The 22,836-nt window shown below is 34.6% G+C and overlaps 1 protein-coding gene and 1 pseudogene across 1 annotated transcript; one reads left to right on the top strand and one right to left on the bottom strand.

The window, feature by feature from the left end:
* Window positions 1-288: 288 nt before the first annotated feature.
* On the top strand, window positions 289-19,605 carry LOC120214505 (annotated as a pseudogene).
* A 157-nt stretch (window positions 19,606-19,762) lies between these two features.
* Window positions 19,763-21,575, bottom strand: LOC120214460 (alpha carbonic anhydrase 7-like). The gene is made up of 6 exons (XM_039212346.1): window positions 21,530-21,575; window positions 20,700-20,917; window positions 20,397-20,621; window positions 20,102-20,266; window positions 19,941-19,994; window positions 19,763-19,850 (listed from the first exon to the last, which is right to left on the bottom strand). Exons 2-6 carry the CDS (start codon window positions 20,868-20,870, stop codon window positions 19,779-19,781), a joined length of 687 nt encoding a protein of 228 aa, XP_039068277.1. The 5' UTR covers window positions 20,871-20,917; window positions 21,530-21,575; the 3' UTR covers window positions 19,763-19,778.
* Window positions 21,576-22,836: the final 1,261 nt, after the last annotated feature.

Below are 22,836 nucleotides of genomic sequence, written 5' to 3'. Positions count from 1 at the left end.
TTTTAAATAATTTTTTTTGTTACAATCAATTTTTAATCTTTAGTCTTCCTTTCGTCATATTTTATATTTGTTGAAAGTGACACAGCTGTCGTTTCTTCAACCCTTTGCGTTTCTTCTTCCATTTGATCTCCCCTCGTTTTCTATAAGCAATTTTGGTCGGTTGATCAGTACGTTTGCGTGTCGCGTCGTAATAGGGTTTCCTTTTAAAGAATCTAATTCTGAGAGCGATAGTATGATCTTTTAAAAGTCAAGGGACTAGACTTAAAAATCTTCTCCCCCCCACCGTTTATATACCTGTTGCTGATCTATGGTCTTTGCATGATCGCTTCAGACTTTAGCTCACTGAAGCCGACACCTCAGTCACCCGTTTCACTTCCGGGTCTGTCTTCTTCCTGTTTGAAACTCCGTATGATGTTAAAGTTCTTCAACTCTGTTTTCGTTTCAAAATTGATTGATTCTTTGTTCTTTGGGTTTGTTTCAGATGAATTTTGGAGCATAATTTGGGGGGATTAATTGAGGTTGGTTTTGAGCCCAAGGAGTCAAACAATTCATCTTTAATGGAGAAGGGAACTGGGGACTTTGGGTACTTTTTATTCTCTCTCAAGCTTCTATTTTGCACCATGTTCATTTGCATGCATACCTGTATAAAGGATTCATCTTTTTGCTATGATTTTGAAGGTGTTCGTCCGGGCACAAATTTTTTACAAGGCGGGAAAAGTGATGTGAATAAATGGTTTTTAAAATAATTTGGGAGTCGCCATCGGCCTTTTGAGTTAGGTAGGCCGAATACCTAAAAATCATCTTTTAAAAGAATTTTTAAGAAAACATCGATTAAAAGATAAGCTGATCTGCGTTTTAACCAAAAATTCGTTCTTTTTAATAATAAAAAGGGATTCGTGGTCGGTTATGTTTAGGGAAAGATTAGCACCCTACAACGCCCAAAATTGGTACTTTTTAATTATAAATTGTCTCTATTATTATAAATTTAAAAATTCAAAATATATTTAATTTATAATCCTATTATTTCAAAATTATAATTATAAAAAATATATATTAATTTATATATATTTATAAATAAAATATTTATTTATTTAGAAATATCAGAAAAAGACTTCTAGGTGCCTTAAGACAACTCTTTTCTTCGATATTAAATAATTAAAAAAATTAATATATAATTTATAAAATATGATATTTATTTATTTAAAAATATCAGAAAATGAACATCCAGTTGTTTTAAGACTGTCATTTCTTAATATTGAAAAATAAATAAATATTAAAACAGGATTAACATAAGTTAAAAGTAATTAAATACGATTTTAATAAATAAAATAAATATTATTTATTATATAAATATATATATATATATATTTATGACTAAATAATAATAATAATAGTAATAATAATTAAAAGTAAACATATAAAATTAACATATAACTAAACAATGAACAAAATTAAAACTATATATTTAAAATAAATAAAACTTGTAAAAAAAATAAAAAAATTGAAATTAGTAACTAAATTATAACCTAATAGAATTAAATACATAATTCATAATTAATTATTTAAAATTACAGGGATTAAACATGTTATTTTACTCATTTATTAATTTATGGACTAAAATAAAATTATATTAAATTCGAATGTCAAATTAAAATAAATTAAAACATGCTATTCAGATTAAAATATTAATTATTAAAATTAAAGTCTCTAACTCGAATAATAAAACAATCTAAGTGCTAATAATGTAATTTAACCTATTAGTTATTCAGGATTGAAATATTAAATATAAAAATATGAGGGACTAAATATGATATTTATCCTAAATATATAAATATTTACTGATTAATGACTAAAACATAATACATTAAAATTTGAATGCCAAATTAAAATAAATAAAAATAACTGGTGGTGACTATTTTGTAAAGATTACAAACATGTAACACCGCGGAAGGGGTTTACCCCTTTACCCAAAACGCACAGTTATACCCATGAAACGACACCGTTTCATATTGGGTATAAATACCCTATAACCAGCCGGCCCTAAGGGCCATTTCTCATTTGCTTCTTTTCTTTCTCTCTCTCTAATCTGAGAGAAAATTTTCCTCTCTGTCATCTCTCTAAAACGGAGATGGAGAGACCACCGGCCGGCAGCCGTGCTCCGGCGCCGACCACCACCGCCGGCCACCACCCTTGGTGGCTGGAAAATTAAAAATATACTCAAAGTGAAGCTCTGAACCTCCCCTGGCCTAATCCGACCTCTTTTTCCTTTAAACAGCCCCGAAATTACGTAGATCTACAGAAATACCCACGGTATTTCGGTTTCTTTGGCGGTGTGTGTGGAGATTCTGACGACGGCGTAGCTTCCTCGGTGGTAAGTCTTCTCGTCTTCTTCTCTTACGTAGTTGTCTAGGATCGTTGGTGTAGTTCTTTCTCTCGTGGTTTCTCCTGTTCTTCCTCTCTATTCTTTTTTTTGTTTTGTAGGTGAGTCGAGGCTTTTATAGCCTCGACGAAACGCTCCTCGGACAGGTCACAGAAGGGTTTCTCGGTGAGTCACCATAGCTATGGTGGTGACTCACCATAGAGCTCGACGTGGGGTGATGACGAGGCATTTCTGGAGGCTTCGATGGGGGCGGCGTGGCATTACTGAAGCGTCGGCAACAGGGTGTTGTGGCATCTGGCAGCATCTGGAGGCGGCAATGGACGTGTGGCCTTCTGGAATCAACGACGGCGGCTGAGGACTTCTGGAAACTGGAGAGGAGGTTGGGACGTGGCCCTAGGGTTATCATAACTCTAGGGTTTCCTTCTGGAGGGTTCTTGACCGTTGGATCATAGCTAGATCCAATGGCTGTGATGCTGGCGGCTGGGGCAAGAGATGATATAAACCCTAAATTGGGTTTAGGGTTTCCTATGGGCTTCTGGATCTGGGCTTGTAATAATTATTTAATAATAATATAATATAATAATAATATTTATAATAATAATAATAATAATTTTAATAATAATAAATTAAGTAAAATGAAAAATTTGTGTTTACAGCTGCCCCTCTTTGCTCATTCTTGTGTTAACAAGAATAGAGCAAAGACGAAAAAAACAATAATTTTTCATTTGACTTCTTTTGAGTAAGACTGAAATGTTGAAAACATCATTCCAGAGGTCTTAAAAACATCATGCACTGAAGGGCTTACAGATGACCCGAAGGTTTTGAAAACATCAAAAAGCTCCCGAAGGCTTTTTGAAAACATCATGCACTGTAGGACTTACAGATGACCCTAAGGCTTTGAAAACATCAAAAAAAGCTCCCGAAGGCTTTTTGGAAACATCATGCACTGCAAGACTTATGAATGACCCGAAGGTTTTGAAAACATCAAAAAGTTCCCGAAGGCTTTTTGAAAACATCATGCACTGTAGGACTTACAGATGACCCTAAGGCTTTGAAAACATCAAAACGCTCCCGAAGGCTTTTTGGAAACATCATTCACTGTAGGACTTACAGATGACCCTAAGGCTTTGAAAACATCAAAAAGCTCCCGAAGGCTTTTTAGAAACAGCATGCACTGCAGGACTTACAGATGACCCTAAGGCTTTGAAAACATCAAAAAGCTCCCGAAGGCTTTTTGGAAACATCATGCACTGCAGGACTTACAGATGACCCTAAGGCTTTGAAAACATCAAAAAGCTCCCGAAGGCTTTTTGGAAACATCATGCACTGCAGGACTTACAGATGACCCTAAGGCTTTGAAAACATCAAAAAGCTCCCGAAGGCTTTTTGGAAACATCATGCACTTCAGGACTTACAGAAGACCCTAAGGCTTTGAAAACATCAAAAAGCTCCCGAAGGCTTTTTGGAAACATCATGCACTGCAGGACTTACAGATGACCCTAAGGCTTTGAAAACATCAAAAAGCTCCCGAAGGCTTTTTGGAAACATCATGCACTTCAGGACTTACAGAAGACCCTAAGGCTTTGAAAACATCAAAAAGCTCCCGAAGGCTTTTTGGAAACATCATGCACTGCAGGACTTACAGATGACCCTAAGGCTTTGAAAACATCAAAAAACTTACAGATGATCCTAAGGCTTTGAAAACATCAAAAAGCTCCCGAAGGCTTTTTGGAAACATCATGCACTGCAGGACTTACAGATGACCCTAAGGCTTTGAAAACATCAAAAAGCTCCCGAAGGCTTTTTGGAAACATCATGCACTGTAGGACTTACAGATGACCCTAAGGCTTTGAAAACCTCAAAAAGATCTCGAAGGCTTTTTGGAAACATCATGCACTGCAGGACTTACAGATGTGGGAAATAGTTTACTAAGTAAAAAAAACTAAGGAAATCGTTTTCTTACTTTTCAACAATTTCAATTTTAGAAAAGATTGAATGAGAAACTATGGAAATCGTTTTCTCATTATTTTTCGAAATAACATGTTGATTGGGTAACATGCCCCAATCTCAAGATAATGCTCATTCTTGTGGATTGCGTCTATCTATTCTTCAGATGTTGGCGTGATTCCTATATTCGAGGTTTTGAAAACCTTTTTCTTGTAAGGTATTTTTTACCATGAATCTTCTTGTTCTTCCGAAGATCTGTAAAACTTCATGTTTGAATGCACTCAGATGTATCAATGTAATGCATTGTCTATTGTGTAAATGATATTCTTATAAATGCATGAATGTTGATGCAATCTTCATTTGACTTCAAAGTGGTGAACTTGGTCTTCCTTCACTTCATCATTTATTGTCAGGGTTACCTCTGGATATTAGTGTAGAAAATTATGCTATCAAGCTTGCATTTCTGCAGAATCATTTGATCAACTTGTATCTTTGCGTCTTATTTGCTTCATGAAAGTCTCAGAAGAAATGTTTCATTTGTGGAACTCTTGCTGTAGTCAAAATTATGACCCTGATACCCCATTTTGTCTTGGATAAAACCAACTTTATTTGCTTGGACTTGTGTATAAATTACATAAAGCTTTCATCTTTGAAAAGAGAATCTATTATCTTTAAAAAGAGAATCTATCATCTTTGAAGAGTGTAGATGTAAATATGTCTGACTCAGCGGGGATTAATTAGGGGAGTAGAGTCTGTTCTGATTTGACTCTTGAAACACATCATAAGGAGATTTATTCCAATTCCTTTCATGTCTCCACATATAATCAGATCTCGAATAAGGCAACTTGGACCATATCATGTCGAGATGCTTAACAACAACCTGTCGTTCAACCTTAGTTGGCTCCACTAGTTTCTTGTTGTTAAAATTTCAGCTCTCCTTCTGCGGAAAGAAATCTTCATCATATCTCAACTTATAATCTTGAAGTTGAAGAAGACAAACTTCATCTTGGATCAAAAATGGAAACCATATGATCACAACATTGGTTCAGCATCAGAATAACTGGTTAGTAAAACATTTGACAACACATGCATCATCTCATGTGGTTTATGCTCAGATGTAAAACACTTGACAACACATTCATACTTTTCTGTGGTTTCTGCTCAGATGTTCGTAAAGCATTTGACAACACATTCATCATTTTCTGTGGCTTCTGCTCGAATTGCTGGTCAATGAAGCTCTTTGCATGGTGTTTAAAGTTTTTGTATGATGTCACAAGACCACTTGAGAACAAAACTCAATGGGAATACAAGTGAAATACTGGTATGACCAAAAAGTTGGTCAAATTCACAAAATGTACTGGTGTCGAATTGAATAGGAGACACTAATTGATCTCGATATCATCTCGGGCAAGGGCAAGTGTAATACTGATCACGTTTTCTTCTATAATGAGCATTGTAGAGAGTAGAAACACTTCAGCTATAGGATCCATGTACAGAAAAATATCCTTGAAATTCTTGCTGCTGGGGATGAAACGTACATGATAAACCCAAAATAGATAAAAATTCAGTTCATCCTGGCAGGAAATGATAACCCCAGTAACAACGGGAATAACAGTAATGTAAGTGAGTCGAGTCTCCCTTTCCAATGTCATCGATTAAGCGAACATTATTGTGAAAAACAGCTTCGTAATCCCAACAGTATGGTTGAAACTAACTGCCAGGAATCTCAAAGAAATATTTTCAATTGTCACCGACACAGAGAATGTAAAATTCAAAGCCGAGATCTTGAGAAACTGAACCCTGGATCGAGTAATTTACCTGGGGACCATCTTTATTCATGCAATCATGATGTAGTTTATCAAAGAACACACTGTCATCTGATATATGGTTTAAGAAGATTGGGTATTTGAAACCATACTTGATGAGTAGATATTTGTTCAACAACATGATCATAATGTAACTGCCTGATGAACGAAGCAATTATGTATAGTCAGCTCGACTATCACTGTTTCATCATTTTCATTCTTCATATCTTTCCGTCTCTTTGGAAATATTTGCTCAAGTCAATGATCTTGACACATGATGATATGGGCCTTCAGGATGCCCCAACATTGACTAATACAAGTGTTCAAAATGCATCAACAGTCCTGATTCTGATTGAAAGGGGCTTTCAGCATGCCCCAGGATTTTACTGATATAAATATTCAGAATACTTCAATATTCTTGATTCTGATTGAAAAGGGTTTTCAGCATGCCCCAACATTTGCTTCTTGTTAATCCGAGCCTTCAAAATGCCCCACATGGATATGTCTGAAGGAACCTTTAAAATGGCCCAACATTTGCTGATACAGATGTTAAAAGTGTGCTCAACATTACTTCTTGTTGAGATGAGCCTCCAAGAATGCCCAAATATTCATATTGTTGTGAGCCTTCAAAATGCCCAATATTCTATTTCTGGTTGAAAATGGGCCCTCAAGATGTCCCTCTATATTTGTCTGATTCACTCTCAATGTCTGTTTGACTGAAATGTCATGATCCCCACGAGGTCCAATTTTGACAATGAACTGTTGTAGGTATTTGTGGCTTTATTCGTGCCCCAAATCTATTTATCTTGAATACTCTCATTCTGATGTCACTAAACAGTAGTATTGTCAAGTAACTGGAGAAATTCTCTTCATGTTGTCACAAACTTAAGAAGTACTCAATCAATCTGACAAAAACGTCTGAGATATGTGTCTTCTGAATGAGGTGACCATTTTATGTATCTGGAGGGATTTAGTCAGACAGAGCAATATAAATAGCTTGGTAATCTGTTCCAGGCTGACACAGTGTCTTATCATCTTTCAGTGAAGGTCATCTCTGAAATATACTTTTCTGTGGGAGAGAAACCAATTTATGCGAACAGTAATCTGATGCAATAGCAAGACTACATATACAGGCTCTTGAAAATCCACACCCATGCAACATGTTGATTCTGATAACAACTCATCTGATTATGAAGCGATCTTTCAGGATGATTTCACAGATATTGATAGTTCTTTCTGATACTGAGGAAATCCTTAATTCTGATTCTGATGAGGAGAATAAACTGTTATATTTGACGAAAATGGGGTACTCAGAGGCTGAGGGTTCAATAACCATGGAGAGATGTTGTCCAGATTCATCAATTGTAGAATTGACAGATTTTATATGTGCTGATCAAATGGCTAAAGTAGCTGACGCATTTCTTCCAGTAGAAGGTAGGAATTCATTATGAAATGACCCCAATTACAAGCAAAGGCGAAACTTGGGCTATGGTTTTTAAAAAGGAAGAAGCAGAGGAAGCTTGAAAAGAAGCTTCTTAATGAAGACGATCATGCAGTTCATCTTTCACTTCCAATAATTGGTTCTGGGGTTCTTACCGAAACAGATCAGATAACTCAAAGAACACTTCCAGAAGATGCTATTGGGCCTCTTTATTTCTACTATGAGAACGTGGTGCTTGCTCCAGTTGGTGTTTGGACCACAATGTCACGGTACTTATACAATGTAGAGCCAGACTTTGTAGATTTAAAGTATTTTTGTACTACTACACGGAAAGGGCTACATTCATAATCTGCCAATTGAGAATAGATTTCCTCTTATTCTGCTTTCTCATTGCACTATACATGATGCTTTTCCATTGACAACAAACTGGTGACCTTCTCGGGATCCAAAAATAAAGTTGAACTGTTTACAAACATGTACAGGAAGTGCCAAATTGACAGAAAGGATCTGTAAGGCCCTTGAAGCTTATGACGATGAGCCACCTTCGAGTGTCCAGAAGTATGTTCTTGATGAGTGCTGAAAATGGAATCTGGTATGGGTTGGAAGGAATAAAATTGTTCCACTTGAACTTGATGAGGTGTAAATACTTCTAGGTTTCCCTAAAAACCATACATGAGAAGCTGCTAGAGACATGTTCTCTGGTGATATCAATGTCTTTTTTATTTGGGATCAGTGATGCAGAGGTCGCCTTCTACTGTCTTGGCATATCTTTGAAAACAGATGTGCAAGAACTGAATGTTGATCGGTTGGAGCAATTGATGAGTAGATTTGTCGAATTCGACCTTGTTGTTGGTGGCATCCAGCGTAACAACCTTACTGGAAGAAATAAACATCATCAGGATGAACTAGAAGATTTTTGTTGGTGCATTTTCTTGCAATGACTGCTACGACAACTGTCTCTTCTGCTGCTCCAATATATCCCACTCTTTTCGAATCATGGAACGGTTTAATTGACGGTAAAACTGATTATCTTCAACTTTTGGAATCCTGTAACCAATGTTACCCTATATAAAAGGCCTATAAGGGTAGATTCTATTCCAATGTCTTATTCTGTGCCATAAGTCCTCAAATTCAAATTCAGCAATCTTCTGAAGGACATAATGGATATCATCTTGACAAAGAAAATGATCGGCATAGAAGAAGTAGCAATGATGTATCAAGTGCAGGTAGTGACTTGTTCATGGCTCTATGATGTAATCTTCTAGAGAACATGAATTGATGGTTGGGGAAAATAATCTGTCTGGTGATGCTTATCACCCTCAGCATGAGATAAATGATAATTTTTTTTGATGAGCTGCTAATAATGTCACAGGAGAGCATCATAAGTTCAATTCTCCAAACTTTCTGGCTTCTCAGACCACTTGCTTTCAAAAATGTGAAGTGCTTCATTATTTTGGCCTCGTTCATTCTTTTTCTACAACAGAGGTAGAATAAGCAACAATTGCTTCAAGGACCTTCCTCATTTGAGTCTGTCATGTTTGAAAATGTTTTTTCTCCTTTCTTTATTGAAGAATGAAAGAATTTTGTAAAGTATTACCCCTTTCAGGTTCACAATATAATCAAATCATAAACAATGAGTTTAATGAATATCAAATAAATCAACTACATTTAAAAAAATTCAAAAATCATAGTCCTATGGCAAGTGTCAAAATTATTGACTGATTTGAGGTGTAGGTTGATTTTGGTAAAGTAGGTTCTTTCAAGTTGGTCCATCATATATGTCTCTTTGGGTTAACTTGAAGAAATGATTGTTATGCTCATCTTGTAGAGATACTTCTCGTTGTTATGTTCATCTGATAGAGATACTTCTTGTGTCTGACTCTCAGGAACGTCTTTGGGATGTGTGGTGCTTCATTAAGAGGTTAAGATCGTCTCTTATGTCGTTGTTGCACCATTCAATATTCGAGCCACCTTTTCAGGTTTTCAACTCAAATCCTCCTTTGGTTTCAAAATGTTATTTAAAAATTTACATCTTGAACCCCCCTTTTATCATTTTTTATATCATGCATTAAAGATTTTAAAAACCAATTTTTGCAAATAAAAATCAATCTTGAGAGGCGAAATGAATTCTGAAGATATTCTTTCTTAATTGGATGCCTTCAATCTTTCTTTGCTTGACTTGGATCTGCTTTGCTAGGGATTTTTCTATCATCTGGATCCCTCTAGACTGCCAAATATTTTTAATCCATTCATATTTTCTCATATCTTCAACATTTCTTGCTCTTCTTGCTGAATATGAATCTTTGAACTAATTGTACTTGATCAACTTTGTAACTTGAGGTTCTATGAGTCACCCATCTTGGTTCAATTTTTTCCTTTTTCTTTTTTTTTTTCATTTTTTCATTTTTTTCCCTTTTTTTTCAAGTATAATATTTATTGATAGAATTTGAGTTTATTTGGTTTCTCAGAACTTTCCCATCTATTCCTGCCAAGATCAACACTCCTCCGAATAAGGCCTTTTTTACAACATAGGTCCCTTCCCAATTAGACATTCATTTCCTATAGAAATCTTTATGTATAGGCAATATTAGATCACACTCTTAGAACTCTCTCAGATGTACTTTCTGTTCGTGACCTTTTATCCATTTCTGATACATCTGCCCATGGAAAATAGCTTTCAATTGGTTCTCATCAATAAGGTTTAATTGATCAAATCGAAATTGGATACATTCAGTCTTCTCCAATTTTTCCTCCTTTAGGATACAAAATGATGGGATCTCAACTTCAATTGGTAATACTGCTTCCATCCCATAGACTAAACAATAAGGTGTTGCCCCAGTAAATGTTCACACAGTAATTCAATATGCATATAAGGCAAAAGTTAGCTTCTCGTGCCAATCTTTGTAAGCTTCAGTGGTCTTTGTAATGATCCTCTTAAGGTTCTTATTTGCTCCTGCAAATGCCCCATTCATCTTTGGGTGATATGACACTGAGTTTGCATGCTTGACTCGTGTGCGAAGTTCAGTCATCTCATACATAGAAGTCCTTGTAAAAATAGGTATCTCCAGGGGGATGAATATTCAAGATTAACTTTATTTACATGAAAAAAATGTAATTAATGCATGATATATTTATTTCAATCAATCACTTTTTCCTTCTTCTTTGAGTATGCCCCAATCACTCGAAATCATCTTCAATAAGTTGATTCATGATGCCTCATATCGTCTCTTCTTGAAGGAAGATTCCCGGATAATTGAAAGTTTGGTTCTTTTGAGGTGTTTTGGTTTATGATGGTTTTGTATTTGGAAGGACAAATGTGTGACTTATGGTGGAATGTAACATAATGAATCGATCAACTCTACCCGAAAAGGTAAACATCTGGAGTAGGTGTCTCAAGAATAGGTAGAGACATTCTTCAGAGTCTCAGATAAATGTACGGTCAAAATTTGGTCTTTAGAGGATCAAGTAATTGGCATTGGATGGAGGTATAATTTTATCACTTGCCAAAGATCTATAACTTTTGAAAAATTAAAAGAATATTTAATTTACTTGATACTCAATAATCTCAAGGTTAAAACTTGATTCCTTGCTCATAACCATAAAAACAATACACATTTATTTATTGCACAAAAGGTGAAGAAAGGAACAAACAAAAAAAACAAGTTCAAACAAGATGCTGAAAATATAAAGTACTACAGTGGTAGATAACACTTCCACTTGTTTATGCATCATGCCTCATTATTCCTATAAAGTTGGGTGTGCAATTGGACCAGAGTTCTTGTCCCATTTGCCCCTCATTTCTTGATCATTTTTTGTGTCAACTTCTTTGGATAAACTTTCAGATGCACAAATCTCTCCTTCTTCTTGAACAGACTCTATCATCTTTTTTTTCGAGTGGAAATTGGGCTTATATTCAGAACAACTTTCTTTGGTGATGACAGTTTTGTTCTGATTTTGAATGCATCTTGCAGCTATGATTGGAGTAGTATTCACCAGACTCTTTATATTGCCCACTGCCTTACTTATCCTTAGAAAATCTGATACAGGTGTTTGAGTTTTCTTCAGAGTTGCATCTTTCTCATTCATTTTTAAACCTGTGGGCTAATCTCGAATTACCTCTCCTTTTACTTCTTTATCATTTATAATCAGAGAGGTATTAAAAATTGAACGTTTTATCTTTGGCTCAGATGCTTTGTTTTCCTCTTCCTCTGTTGTATGTACTTCACTTGTTTTAATGCTATCCATTATATTTTGGGGTTTGATTCCCAATTGATTGACCAAAATAGACTGATCATCCACTTCTATGATTCCCCAAACCAAAAGGTCTTGAACCCGTCGTTTGAAGTTACCGCAATTCTCAATGGAGTGTCCTCGGGCTCCAGCATGATAGTCACAAAAGACTTTCTCATTATACCAACTTGGATATGGAAGCAACAAAGGCTTAGCTCGATATGGAGCAATAATCTGGGCCTGGAGCAATTTGTAATATATCTTGCTGCATGAAACTGAAGGAAAACAGGGTAGATTCTCCCCTGACATCATTGTCTCTTTATAATTGTTTACTTTGCTTTCTTGAAGACATTGTGACTGATGATTAATATATTTGCTTTGAATGTTTGATTCTTTACCAACATCATGAGGAAGATGATGATGGAAAGATCTCTTTTCTTCAACCAACTTTGAGTTTTTGAGGAATTTAGGTTTCTTATCTTCAAAATATAGTAACCCCTCTTCGATAAGATTTTAGACATTTAATTTCAGGGTTATACAATTTTTTGCAGAGTGACTAAAATCTCCAGAATGATAATTGCATAAATCTTTGACCTCTTGCCAATCTGGACGCCAATAATATGCTCTAGGAGGAATGAGTGTTACAAGACCACTTTCAAAGAGAAATGGTAACAAGTCTGAATATGGGATTGGAATTGGAATGAGAGGTATCACTTTATTTTTTCCTTTCTTAGCTTTCTTCAATGGCTTTTGAACCTCCTCTTTACTTTGCTTCAGCTTGATCTCTGTTGCATTTCTGGGGTCATACCCGATTTTTGTAGATTTATTGGATTTCCACATTCCCTGACAAAGTCCTGGACATTTGTTTCCATTGTGTTAGCTATATCATTTATAATTCCATTCAAATCTTTCACAACAGAATTCTCTAAGGGTTTCTCTCCATGTATCACAACATTCATCAGGTTCATCAGCTTGGTCATTTGCTCTTTTGAATCATCCTGAAACTCTTTTGCATGATCTTGTTGAGTCTTGATAAATTGCTCTTGCAATTTCTCAATTCTACCAACCCTTGCTAAAATCTCATTCATAGCTATTATCTCTCTTTAGGAAGACCAAGTTAGCTCCACTTTGATTTCAAAAATTCTGTCATGGAATCTTCCCCGAATTATTCCACATATTTAAATGTATGCAAAAATATTTTTAAACAAAATGTAAATATGTAAAGATGCAAACGCAAAAAATGAAAATATGAATACAAACGTAAAAAAGCAAATATAAAAATGTGAATGTAACCATAAAAATGTAAATTGTGCAATACAAAAGGAAACATAAAAGTATAAATGCAAAATGAAAAATGCAAGGATGCAAAATGCAAATGTATATATGAAAAGGTGTTACTCAAGAGTGATCATCTTAGAACAAATTTCATTGAACACAAAAGTTTTGGTACATCAAACAAAACTTTACATATAAGGATATCTTTCAGTCCTAACTTCAACAAAACTTTACATATAGGGAATAACTTTCCCATTTTCTTCTCTAAAACCAAGTTAGTTTATCAGCTTATGGGCCATATTGCTTGTTTGGACTGCAGCTTCTTCCATGACATTCTGGTGTTCTTTCATCTCCTGTGTCAATTCTCGGAGTTGCTCATTTTCCCTTGTGAGAGAACATTTGTGTTCAAAAAGTTTTTGGACAAGATCTTCATGTATGTTGCAACTCTTTTTCAGTTCAGTGACCCCTGTTATCCACTCTTCTGGGGTATTTCCTATGCCAGCATTTCGAAAAGCTTGATTGATCTTCTGGAAATATTCCTGCATGGTTTTCATTTTGATGCTCAATTTATTGTTTTCCATCTTTAAATGACGTATTTGAGCCTCGAACCTTAGTAAATCTTCTTCTTTCTGGGCGCCCCCTATTGATACTCTTACCTTTGAAGACTTTTGGTATTAATCTAGCAGGACCTTTGGTTACCAAACTAGGTCGATCATTTACCATAAATTGTAAGGTTCCATGATCCAAAAGACTTTGGACTCGACGTTTGAAGGCAAGACAATTCTCGATGGTATGTCCTTGAGCTCCGGCATGATATTCACAATGAACGTTGATGTCATACCAATTTGGATACGGAGGTTGGAATGGTTTTATGTAATATGGAGCTACTTCTCGTGCTTCAAATAACTTTTCATACAACTCTTTATATGATATAGGTATAGCATCAACATGAGAACCGCCTTTTGTCTTGGATTGAACCTGAGTTTTAGACGTCGGGAGCAGACTAAACTTTGACGATTTCAAATTGCATGATTTCTTCTCATCTCTAGAAGCTTTTACAGTGGTCATCATTTCTTCGGTATCTCCAGACGATTTGTGAATACGAATGATGATTGTTTGTAATTTCTCAAACTGGTTAAGATCAGAAGTCCCTTGTGTATCTGACATTGTAGAGTTAGGTTCATTGAGCTCTCTCTCTTTCTGTGTAGGGGTTTCTTTTTCTTTGTCCAAAACAGATATTCTATCCATCATCTTGGTCATCTGCTCTCTTATTTCTCGTATCTCCTTTTGCTCTTCAGTGGGCATACGATCTTTGGGTGCATAGCTCTCATCTATCCTCGGAGTTCCCTCAGGATGCATTTTCTTGGCCGCATCATATTTTTGTTTGATCATAAAACTTTTTGTCCATTTACGATTTCTTTCCAATATGATGAACAATATTTCTAGTAAACACCTTTTGATTATGCCATGATCATGCAATGCAAACAAAGAAATCAATATGAACAGATTAGAGCAATGTAACATGCATGAAAAAATAAGAAAAAATAGAATAGTTAGTACCAACTAATGGAAAAAATCTATCTATCAAGGTATAAATCTTAACCTCATGCTTTCTAGTTCCATGTTTTGTTTGGAAAATTTAACCTAACCGCATGATTTCTAGTTCGCATGCATTTATTCAGGAAAAAGAAAAGGAAATAAAATAAATTAAAAGCTAGAGCTTATTTCTCCTTTGTGTATACCTACTGACAAAATTTCGGCATGGTTTCAGATCGGGAGAGTTTCTAGGGTTTATTATATGCAGGTTTTCAGTTCTAGGAGTAAAGGTACTCGAACTGTCCTTGTTGATGATCCCTTGGGCTGCCAACCCTCAATCCTAGTCCATCACAGACTTAAGCGGACCGAGTTCAATTCGAGGGGACACATTTCTTTATGCCTGACACGGAGAATAAATTCCCACGAAGACATAGAGCATATAAACCCCGAAAGTTACTTGCTAGGTCTGACACGGAGAATAAATTCTCACGAAGACGTCGCTTTCACTCCCACTTAAAAGGGACAAGCTTGATTAAAAAGCTTATGTTATGCAATGCAAGTGTTGTGTGTGAGGAGAGAAATGTTCAAACCTCTGACAGAAAAATAAATAATGAAATAAAATACTTGCAAATAAAATGAAATATTAATAATATATATAAATACTATGAAAATAATAAGTATATATAAAAAATTTGAAAAGAAAGAATTATAAATTAAATATATGATTTTTTAATTTATAATTAATAGAGACAATTTATAATTGATCTTTAAAAGCTTGACTAATCCCCAGCGGAGTCGCCAAGCTGTCGTAACCGGTTTTCGTCCGGGCACGAATTTTTTACTAGGCGGGAAAAGTGATGTGAATAAATGGTTTTTAAAATAATTTGGGAGTCGACATCGACCTTTTAGGTCAGGTAGGTCGAATACCTAAAAATCATCCTTTAAAAGAGTTTTTAAGAAAACATCGATTAAAAGATAAACTGATCTGCGTTTTAACCAAAAATTCGTTCTTTTTAATAATAAAAGGGATTCGTGGTCGGTTACGTTTAGGGAAGGATTAGCACCCCTACAACGCCCAAATTGGTACTTTTAATTATAAATTGTCTCTATTATTAGAAATTTAAAAATTCAAATATATTTAATTTATAATCCTATTATTTCAAATTATAATTATAAAAAAATATATTAATTTATATATATTTATAAATAAAATATTTATTTATTTAGAAATATCAGAAAAGGACTTCTAGGTGCCTTAAGACATCCCTTTTCTTCTATATTAAATAATTAAAACAATTAATATATAATTTATAAAATATGATATTTATTTATTTAAAAATATCAGAAAATGGACATCCAATTGTTTTAAGACTGCCCTTTCTTAATATTGAAAAATAAATAAATATTAAATAGGATTAACATAAGTTAAAAGTAATTAAATAAGATTTTAATAAATAAAAAAATATTTATTATATAAATATATATATTTATGGCTAAATAATAATAATAATAATAGTAATAATAATTAAAAGTAAACATATAAAATTAACATATAACTAAACAATGAACAAAATTAAAACTATATTTAAAATAAATAAAACTTGTAAAAAAAATTGAAATTAGTAACTAAATTATAACCTATAGAATTAAATACATAATACATAATTATTATTTAAATTACAGGATTAAACATGTTATTTTACTCATTTATTAATTTATGGACTAAAATAAATTATATTAAATTCGAATGTCAAATTAAAATAAATTAAAACATGCTATTCAGATTAAAATATATTATTAAAATTAAAGGCTCTAACTCGAATAATAAAACAATCTAAGTGCTAATAATGTATTTAACCTATTAGTTATTCGGGATTGAAATATTAAATATAAAAATATGAGGGACTAAATATGATATTTATCCTAAATATATAAATATTTACTGATTAATGACTAAAACATAATACATTAAAATTCGAATGCCAAATTAAAATAAATAAAAATAACTGGTGGTGACTATTTTGTAAAGATTACAAACATGGAACACCGCGGAAAGGGTTTACCTCGTCGTTTCATATTTGGTATAAATACCCTATAACCAGCCGGCCCTAAGGGCCATTTCTCATTTGCTTCTTTTCTTTCTCTCTCTCTAATCTGAGAGAAAATTTTCCTCTCTGTCATCTCTCTAAAACGGAGATGGAGAGACCACCGGCCGGCAGTCATGCTCCGGCGCCGACCACCACCGCCGGCCACCACCCATGGTGGCCGGAAAATTAAAAATATACTCAAAATGAAGCTTTGAACCTCCCCTGGCCTAATCCGACCTCTTTTTCCCTTAAACAGCCTCGAAATTACCTAGATCTACAGAAAAACCACGTATTTCGGCGGTGTGTGTGGAGATTCTGACGACGGCGTAGCTTCCTCGGTGGTAAGTCTTCTCGTCTTCTCGACGTGGGGTGATGACGAGGCGTTTCTGAAGGCTTCGATGGGGGTGGCGTGGCATTACTGAAGCATCGGCACATGGTGTTGTGGCATCTGGCAGCATCTGGAGGCGGCAACGGACGTGTGGCCTTCTAGAATCAACGACGACGGCTGAGGACTTCTGGAAACTGGAGAGGCGTCTGGGACGTGGCCCTAGGGTTATCATAACTCTATGGTTTCCTTCTGGAGGGTTCTGGACCGTTGGATCATAGCTAGATCCAACGGCTGTGATGCTGGCGACTGGGGCAAGAGATGATACAAACCTTAAATTGGGTTTAGGGTTTCCTATGGGCTTCTGGATCTGGGCTTGTAATAATTATTTAATAATAATATATAATATATAATATAATATAATACTTATAATAATAATAATAATTTTAATAATAATAAATTAAGTAAAATGAAAAATTAGTGTTTACAGTTCTCACTACAGAAGAAGGTGCAAGATCAGAGCTCCTTGTTGCGGTGAGATATTCAACTGCAGACATTGTCATAATGAATCCAAGGTCCTTCCTTCGCTTTTCAATTCTCTTCAACTTCTTCTTTTTAATTGTTTCTATTAGCTCATCATGCAGAACATCAATTTAATTTTGAAAAAAATGGTTTCTCTTTTTACAGAACTCAATGGAAGTTGATCCTTTTGATCGTCACGAGGTTCCTCGCCATGACATAAAAAGGGCCAGATCATCTTGTACTCCCTTTTTTGTTCATGTTTTTGTTGTAGTAATTTTGGACAGTTTTCTCTCATTTTTAGCTATATTGTTATATTCAATAACTTTTTTTCCAGGTTGTTTGTTCCTTGTGTGACATAGAACAAGATGTAAGTTTCTGAAATTATTTTAATGGTGATATAAAGATCGAGTAGAATGAGAACAGCAGTGAATTTACTAACTTGGTATGTCCTTTCTTGATTTAAAATTAGGTTCAACAGTATTGCATAAACTGTGGGGTTTGCATGGGAAAGTACTTTTGTTCGAAATGCAACTTTTTCGATGATGATGTTAGTGGTTTGCTTCCATTTTATCGTTCAATATAATGCAATTCAATGAATAAGCTTCCTTATAATTCACAAAATTTTGTTTTCTTGAATTACAAGGTCTCAAAAAATCAGTACCATTGAAATGAATGTGGTATCTGCAGGTTCGATATTAGATAAATCTACTCTTTTTTTGTGTCTACATGCATATGATATCCACTTATTAACTTTGTTCGATCTTGTAGAACTGGAGGTGCGGAGAACTTTTTCCATTGTGATAAATGCGGTAAGATTACCGACTTATCCTGCGTTTTTTTCACTTGAAACATCATTTTTGTTTTCTCCATCTTCAATCGTTAATGTTTGGATTGAATTTGTCAAAGGATGTTGCTATTCTATGATGATGAAGAACTCCCACAATTGTGTTGAAAAAGCTATGCATCATAATTGTGCCGAAAAAGCTATGCATCATAATTGTGCCGTTTGCTTCGAGGTAAGTTTAAAACACCCTAGGTTTCTGTAGAACTTTGCAAGTGTCGTATGCTTTTTTGAGCCGCTCTAATTTGCCGTTTTTGGTCTTGTCGTTTTAGTTTCTCTTTGATACGACAAAAGACATAACTGTCTTACCATGTGGCCACACGATACATTTGAAATGTGTAAAAGAGATGCAACGGCATTTTCGGTAAGTCCTTTTGAGCACACGTGCAACCCCATGTTGATGCTGATTATGTTTGTCAAAAGTATTTCCTTATTCATTCCGTATGTCATTCTTTGTTAGCTGGTTTTTGATGGTGTTATTGCAGGTACTCATGTCCTGTTTGCTCAAAATCGTTTTGTGATATGTCCCGAACGTGGGAGAGACTTGACAGAGAGGTATGCATGGAATTGATCAACTTATATTTGTATTTAACCGCGCATGTAATGTTTCTCATTTAATTCATTTGGCAAAATGTTCTCAAAAACAAATTTCAGATTGCCTCAACAACTATGCCTCAGATTTATCAGAATAAGATGGTCAGTGAAATACTTAATTTGCAGATTTTAGCAGCTATCTTTGTTTAGTTTCAATGAGCTATTTTTCGATTAAACACTTATTTAATCAACCAGGTTTGGATTCTCTGTAACGACTGTGGGGAACATTCTGAGGTTAATTTCCATATCTTGGCACACAAGTGCCCGAAATGCATATCATACAACACCAGGCTGACACGTGGAGGTCCTGCTTTGGGCTCATCTGAGATTACGAAAATAGTTAAATGATTGGTTCGTCGATGTTTATTTCGTGCTTTTCCATTTCCTCTTTTAGTTACTTTGTTAACTGCTATGGAATGGGGAATTTTCACTAGGGCACTAGAGGGTAGCTGGAATAATAAGTTTTTTTTCTTTGTTTGTTTACTCCTGTCTCTGTATGCTAATCTGCCGTGACATGTCTGCTCGATCCGGAGCTTGCACATTGTATTAGTAGAACAAAGTATGAACGCATATGTTATGTAATCGTATCGTTTCTTGCGCTAAATAAATTCCGAATTTTATAAGATATCTGTTTTGAATGTCGTATTTAAGTTTTCGGTTTACAACAGGTAAATGGAATTCTTAGTAGATCCAACTGAATATGCAACAATGTATACTAACCTTGTAACATAAATCTCAGAATGGTGTATAAATACACATCAAAATCTGGGTTCTTGATACATTCTGTAGATTTAATCAGTTCGGACCGTAAAGTTTGATCTGTCGATGATTCAGTGGTTGCACAGGTCTTGCATTTGCTTCTGCATACTGATCAAACCATTTGATCAAACAAACGTTAGATTTGCTTCATGAATTTGCTCACTTGAGATTATCATAAGTTAAAAGGTATTAACTTACATCATGAACAGCTATTCGGAGTGCTCGAACTTGATCTCTTGAAACTGTTCTTATCTGCATATATATATATATATATAGTACAAATATGCTTCAGAATCTTATTTTCCAGAGAAGAAATTGTTAGAGGTGATTAGATTTTTTCAGTAAACTATTTATTTTACCTTCTTGTTCATTGTCCAAATGACACCTTCACTGCAAGGAGGAACTGTCAATGAGCCCATGTATCTGTAATACTTCTTGCCCCCCATCTTTATCGTGTTCGGATTGATAACTCCCACTTCCCTTTCTAGCAGACTATCAGCCATGGATGTAATGTTGCTCATCAGCTGATATTTTCATGAAAGCATATCATAACATGTCAGAGAGCATTCCCGGCAGCAGAATCGGATCGAACGGGAAAAGGGTTTTTAAATGTTGGTATCAAACACGAAGCTACAGGAAGAAATTGAACATTACCTTGGAGAGGAAAGCATCAGGTGCACCAAACCTGTAAAGTAGTCCAACAACAGCTATATTGTTCTTCAAGTTGGGGTCTTTGCTCTGGTGCACCATGTGTAGTTCCATGGCATACCTTCTGCCATTAATGGTGTGCTCGGAAGGGGAGTGCCAGTGTGCTTGTTGGAGAGAGTATTCGGTACCATTGACCTCGATCGAACCTGCATCACAATCCGGCCACTTAATCTGCCATATATTCAAAGAAAACGTTCAATAATTTTATAAACTCGATTCGACTGTAATATTCATGAATTAATTTGTTACCGAAATATCGTGGCCTCGGTTCTTGACGAGGGCATCACAGGGCTTGTATCTCCTCTTTAGGTCTCCAGATTTGTTGATTATCATCACTCTGTGGCTGGACATGTCTATTGGGGATTGCAAATCACCATGTTTGCAGGCAGCCCATTCCTTCTTCAGATCACCCCAATGCATTGGTCCTTTCCCACTGTTGTCTAAGTAATCAAACTCCCTCTCATCCTCTGCAACATACCATTTTCATTTTCTCCATCAATTTTCTTAAAAAGGAAAAAAAGCATAATGTCAAATTAGTCCCCAATGTTTACCAAAATGATCATTTCAGTCCTTTTATTTTGAGCATTTTGATTCCAATGTTTCATTTTAGAATAAAAAGTCCCCTAAAGTTTCACCAAATAGTCACTTTGACACTTATTCTTTTTTCTAGAGTATTTTGTCAAAAAAAAAAAAAGACATAATGCCAAAGTAGCCCCCAACTTTTACCAAAATAGTCATTTATTCTTTTTTTTTTTAGAATTTTGGCCCCAATGTTTTACTTTGGGACAAAAATTCCCTCTATAAATTGAAACCCTTAGTTGACACACGATTAATGCTCTAAAATAGGAGTCTTTTTATACTAAAATGAAATGTTGATTGCCAAAATGTTCTAAAAAAAGAAAAAGGACCAAGTGACTATTCTATCTAATGTTAGGAGACTTATTTACCCTAAAATAAAGTATTGGGGTCAAAATGTTCCAAAACAGAATATAAGCTAAAATGATCAAATTTATAAATGTGGAAGGCTAATTAAGAAAAGAACAACAACAAAGCAATCAATACTGGATTTTTGACATTACCAACTTCTTGTGCAGAAACTGAAGTCGAGGAAGAGAGAAACAGAAGTGAAAATATGAGAAAAACCGAAACAAAGTGGGGCTTTGCGTTCATCTTTTGAAGCAAAAATCAATATTCTTTTTTTACAAATAATTTCGTGGGAAATGTTGATATGCAGGGAAGATTATATAAGGTCATGGGAGAAATTGAGTGAGAAAGTGAAATTTCCTAGCATGTTTCTTGGATGCTTCAATGTATGAACAAACGTGACTAAAATACTAAATTATTTATGGTAAGGTAAGGAAAGGACAAGTTTACGTCATTTGTTGTTTCGAATATCAACATTATTGTTCCATTGTTGGATTATTTGAGGTGGCTATACCTATTACCTAGATATTTTATTTTCCAGCCAAAAAGAGTTGCTAATTTTAGACGATTCTCTATATTATAAAATAATATTTAATATATTACACCAGATTTTATTTTTTTAATATTGAAGTCTTTTCCTCGTTTTGCAATCCCATCATTTAATATATATTTTCATTTCTTAAATGGCAAGCACTAAAGTTGAATCTTTGGAAGTCATGAAAATTTTGTTTGGACATAAAATATAGATTTAACGAAATTATTTGCGGACACAGACTTTATGAAAGGCTTGTGCTCGTTTCCCATCTTACATTCATACAGATTGAATTTTTTTTTTGAAAAAAAGAAGTTAAAAAATTAACATTTAATTATGTTTGATAAATATATTAACTTTTAAACTATTTTTTTGAATGTATTGGCAATATTTGTTTTTTCGCAAACAAGATTGAAATTACGTCATCTTTTTAATTAATTAAAAAAACAACTATTTATAATTGTTCTACCACTTTTTATTGGGAAAAAATGCATTATAAATGCGTTGATAATAATCTTTAAAGTTTTACTTATTCTGAAATTTTAAAATAAAAAATAATTAAGTTGATAGCTACTACGTACAAACCTTAAGAGTGGTGTTATTACGTGCAACCATGATAACAATACTCTACTACGCGGCATAAGATGCACCACTTGTATGTTTTGTCTTATTGACATTTGAGAAAATAATATAGATGTAAGAATGAAATGAGACAATTGATTTTGGTATAACCACTGGTATCTGATCTATTGATCGATTAACCCGAATCGAGTATTGCAGATGCAAGAGCAACCCACCCAACCCAGTTAATTTATTAATGAAGAGAGACAATCTATATAATCGATGATTTAAATATGTGTAAAATTTATTAATATGTCATATTTCATGAGGAAGTAGATTGAGTTATGTGAATATAGTATCATTATTGTG

This window comes from Hibiscus syriacus, unplaced genomic scaffold (assembly GCF_006381635.1).
Source record: "Hibiscus syriacus cultivar Baekdansim isolate YM2019G1 unplaced genomic scaffold, ASM638163v2 tig00110065_pilon, whole genome shotgun sequence".
In the NCBI taxonomy this organism is placed as follows: domain Eukaryota; kingdom Viridiplantae; phylum Streptophyta; class Magnoliopsida; order Malvales; family Malvaceae; genus Hibiscus; species Hibiscus syriacus.
Note: the sequence above shows the minus strand (reverse complement) of the source record. Positions and strands in the feature narration are given on the sequence as shown.

Coding starts and splice junctions, on each gene's coding strand:
- LOC120214460 (XM_039212346.1), bottom strand. CDS start 20,870: ATGCATTGGGGTGATCTGAAGAAGGAATGGGCTGCCTGCAAACATGGT. Junction 19,995..20,101: donor TTTGGACAATGAACAAGAAG/GTAAAATAAATA, acceptor ATATATATGCAG/ATAAGAACAGTTTCAAGAGA. Junction 19,851..19,940: donor TCCGAATAGCTGTTCATGAT/GTAAGTTAATAC, acceptor TGGTTTGATCAG/TATGCAGAAGCAAATGCAAG.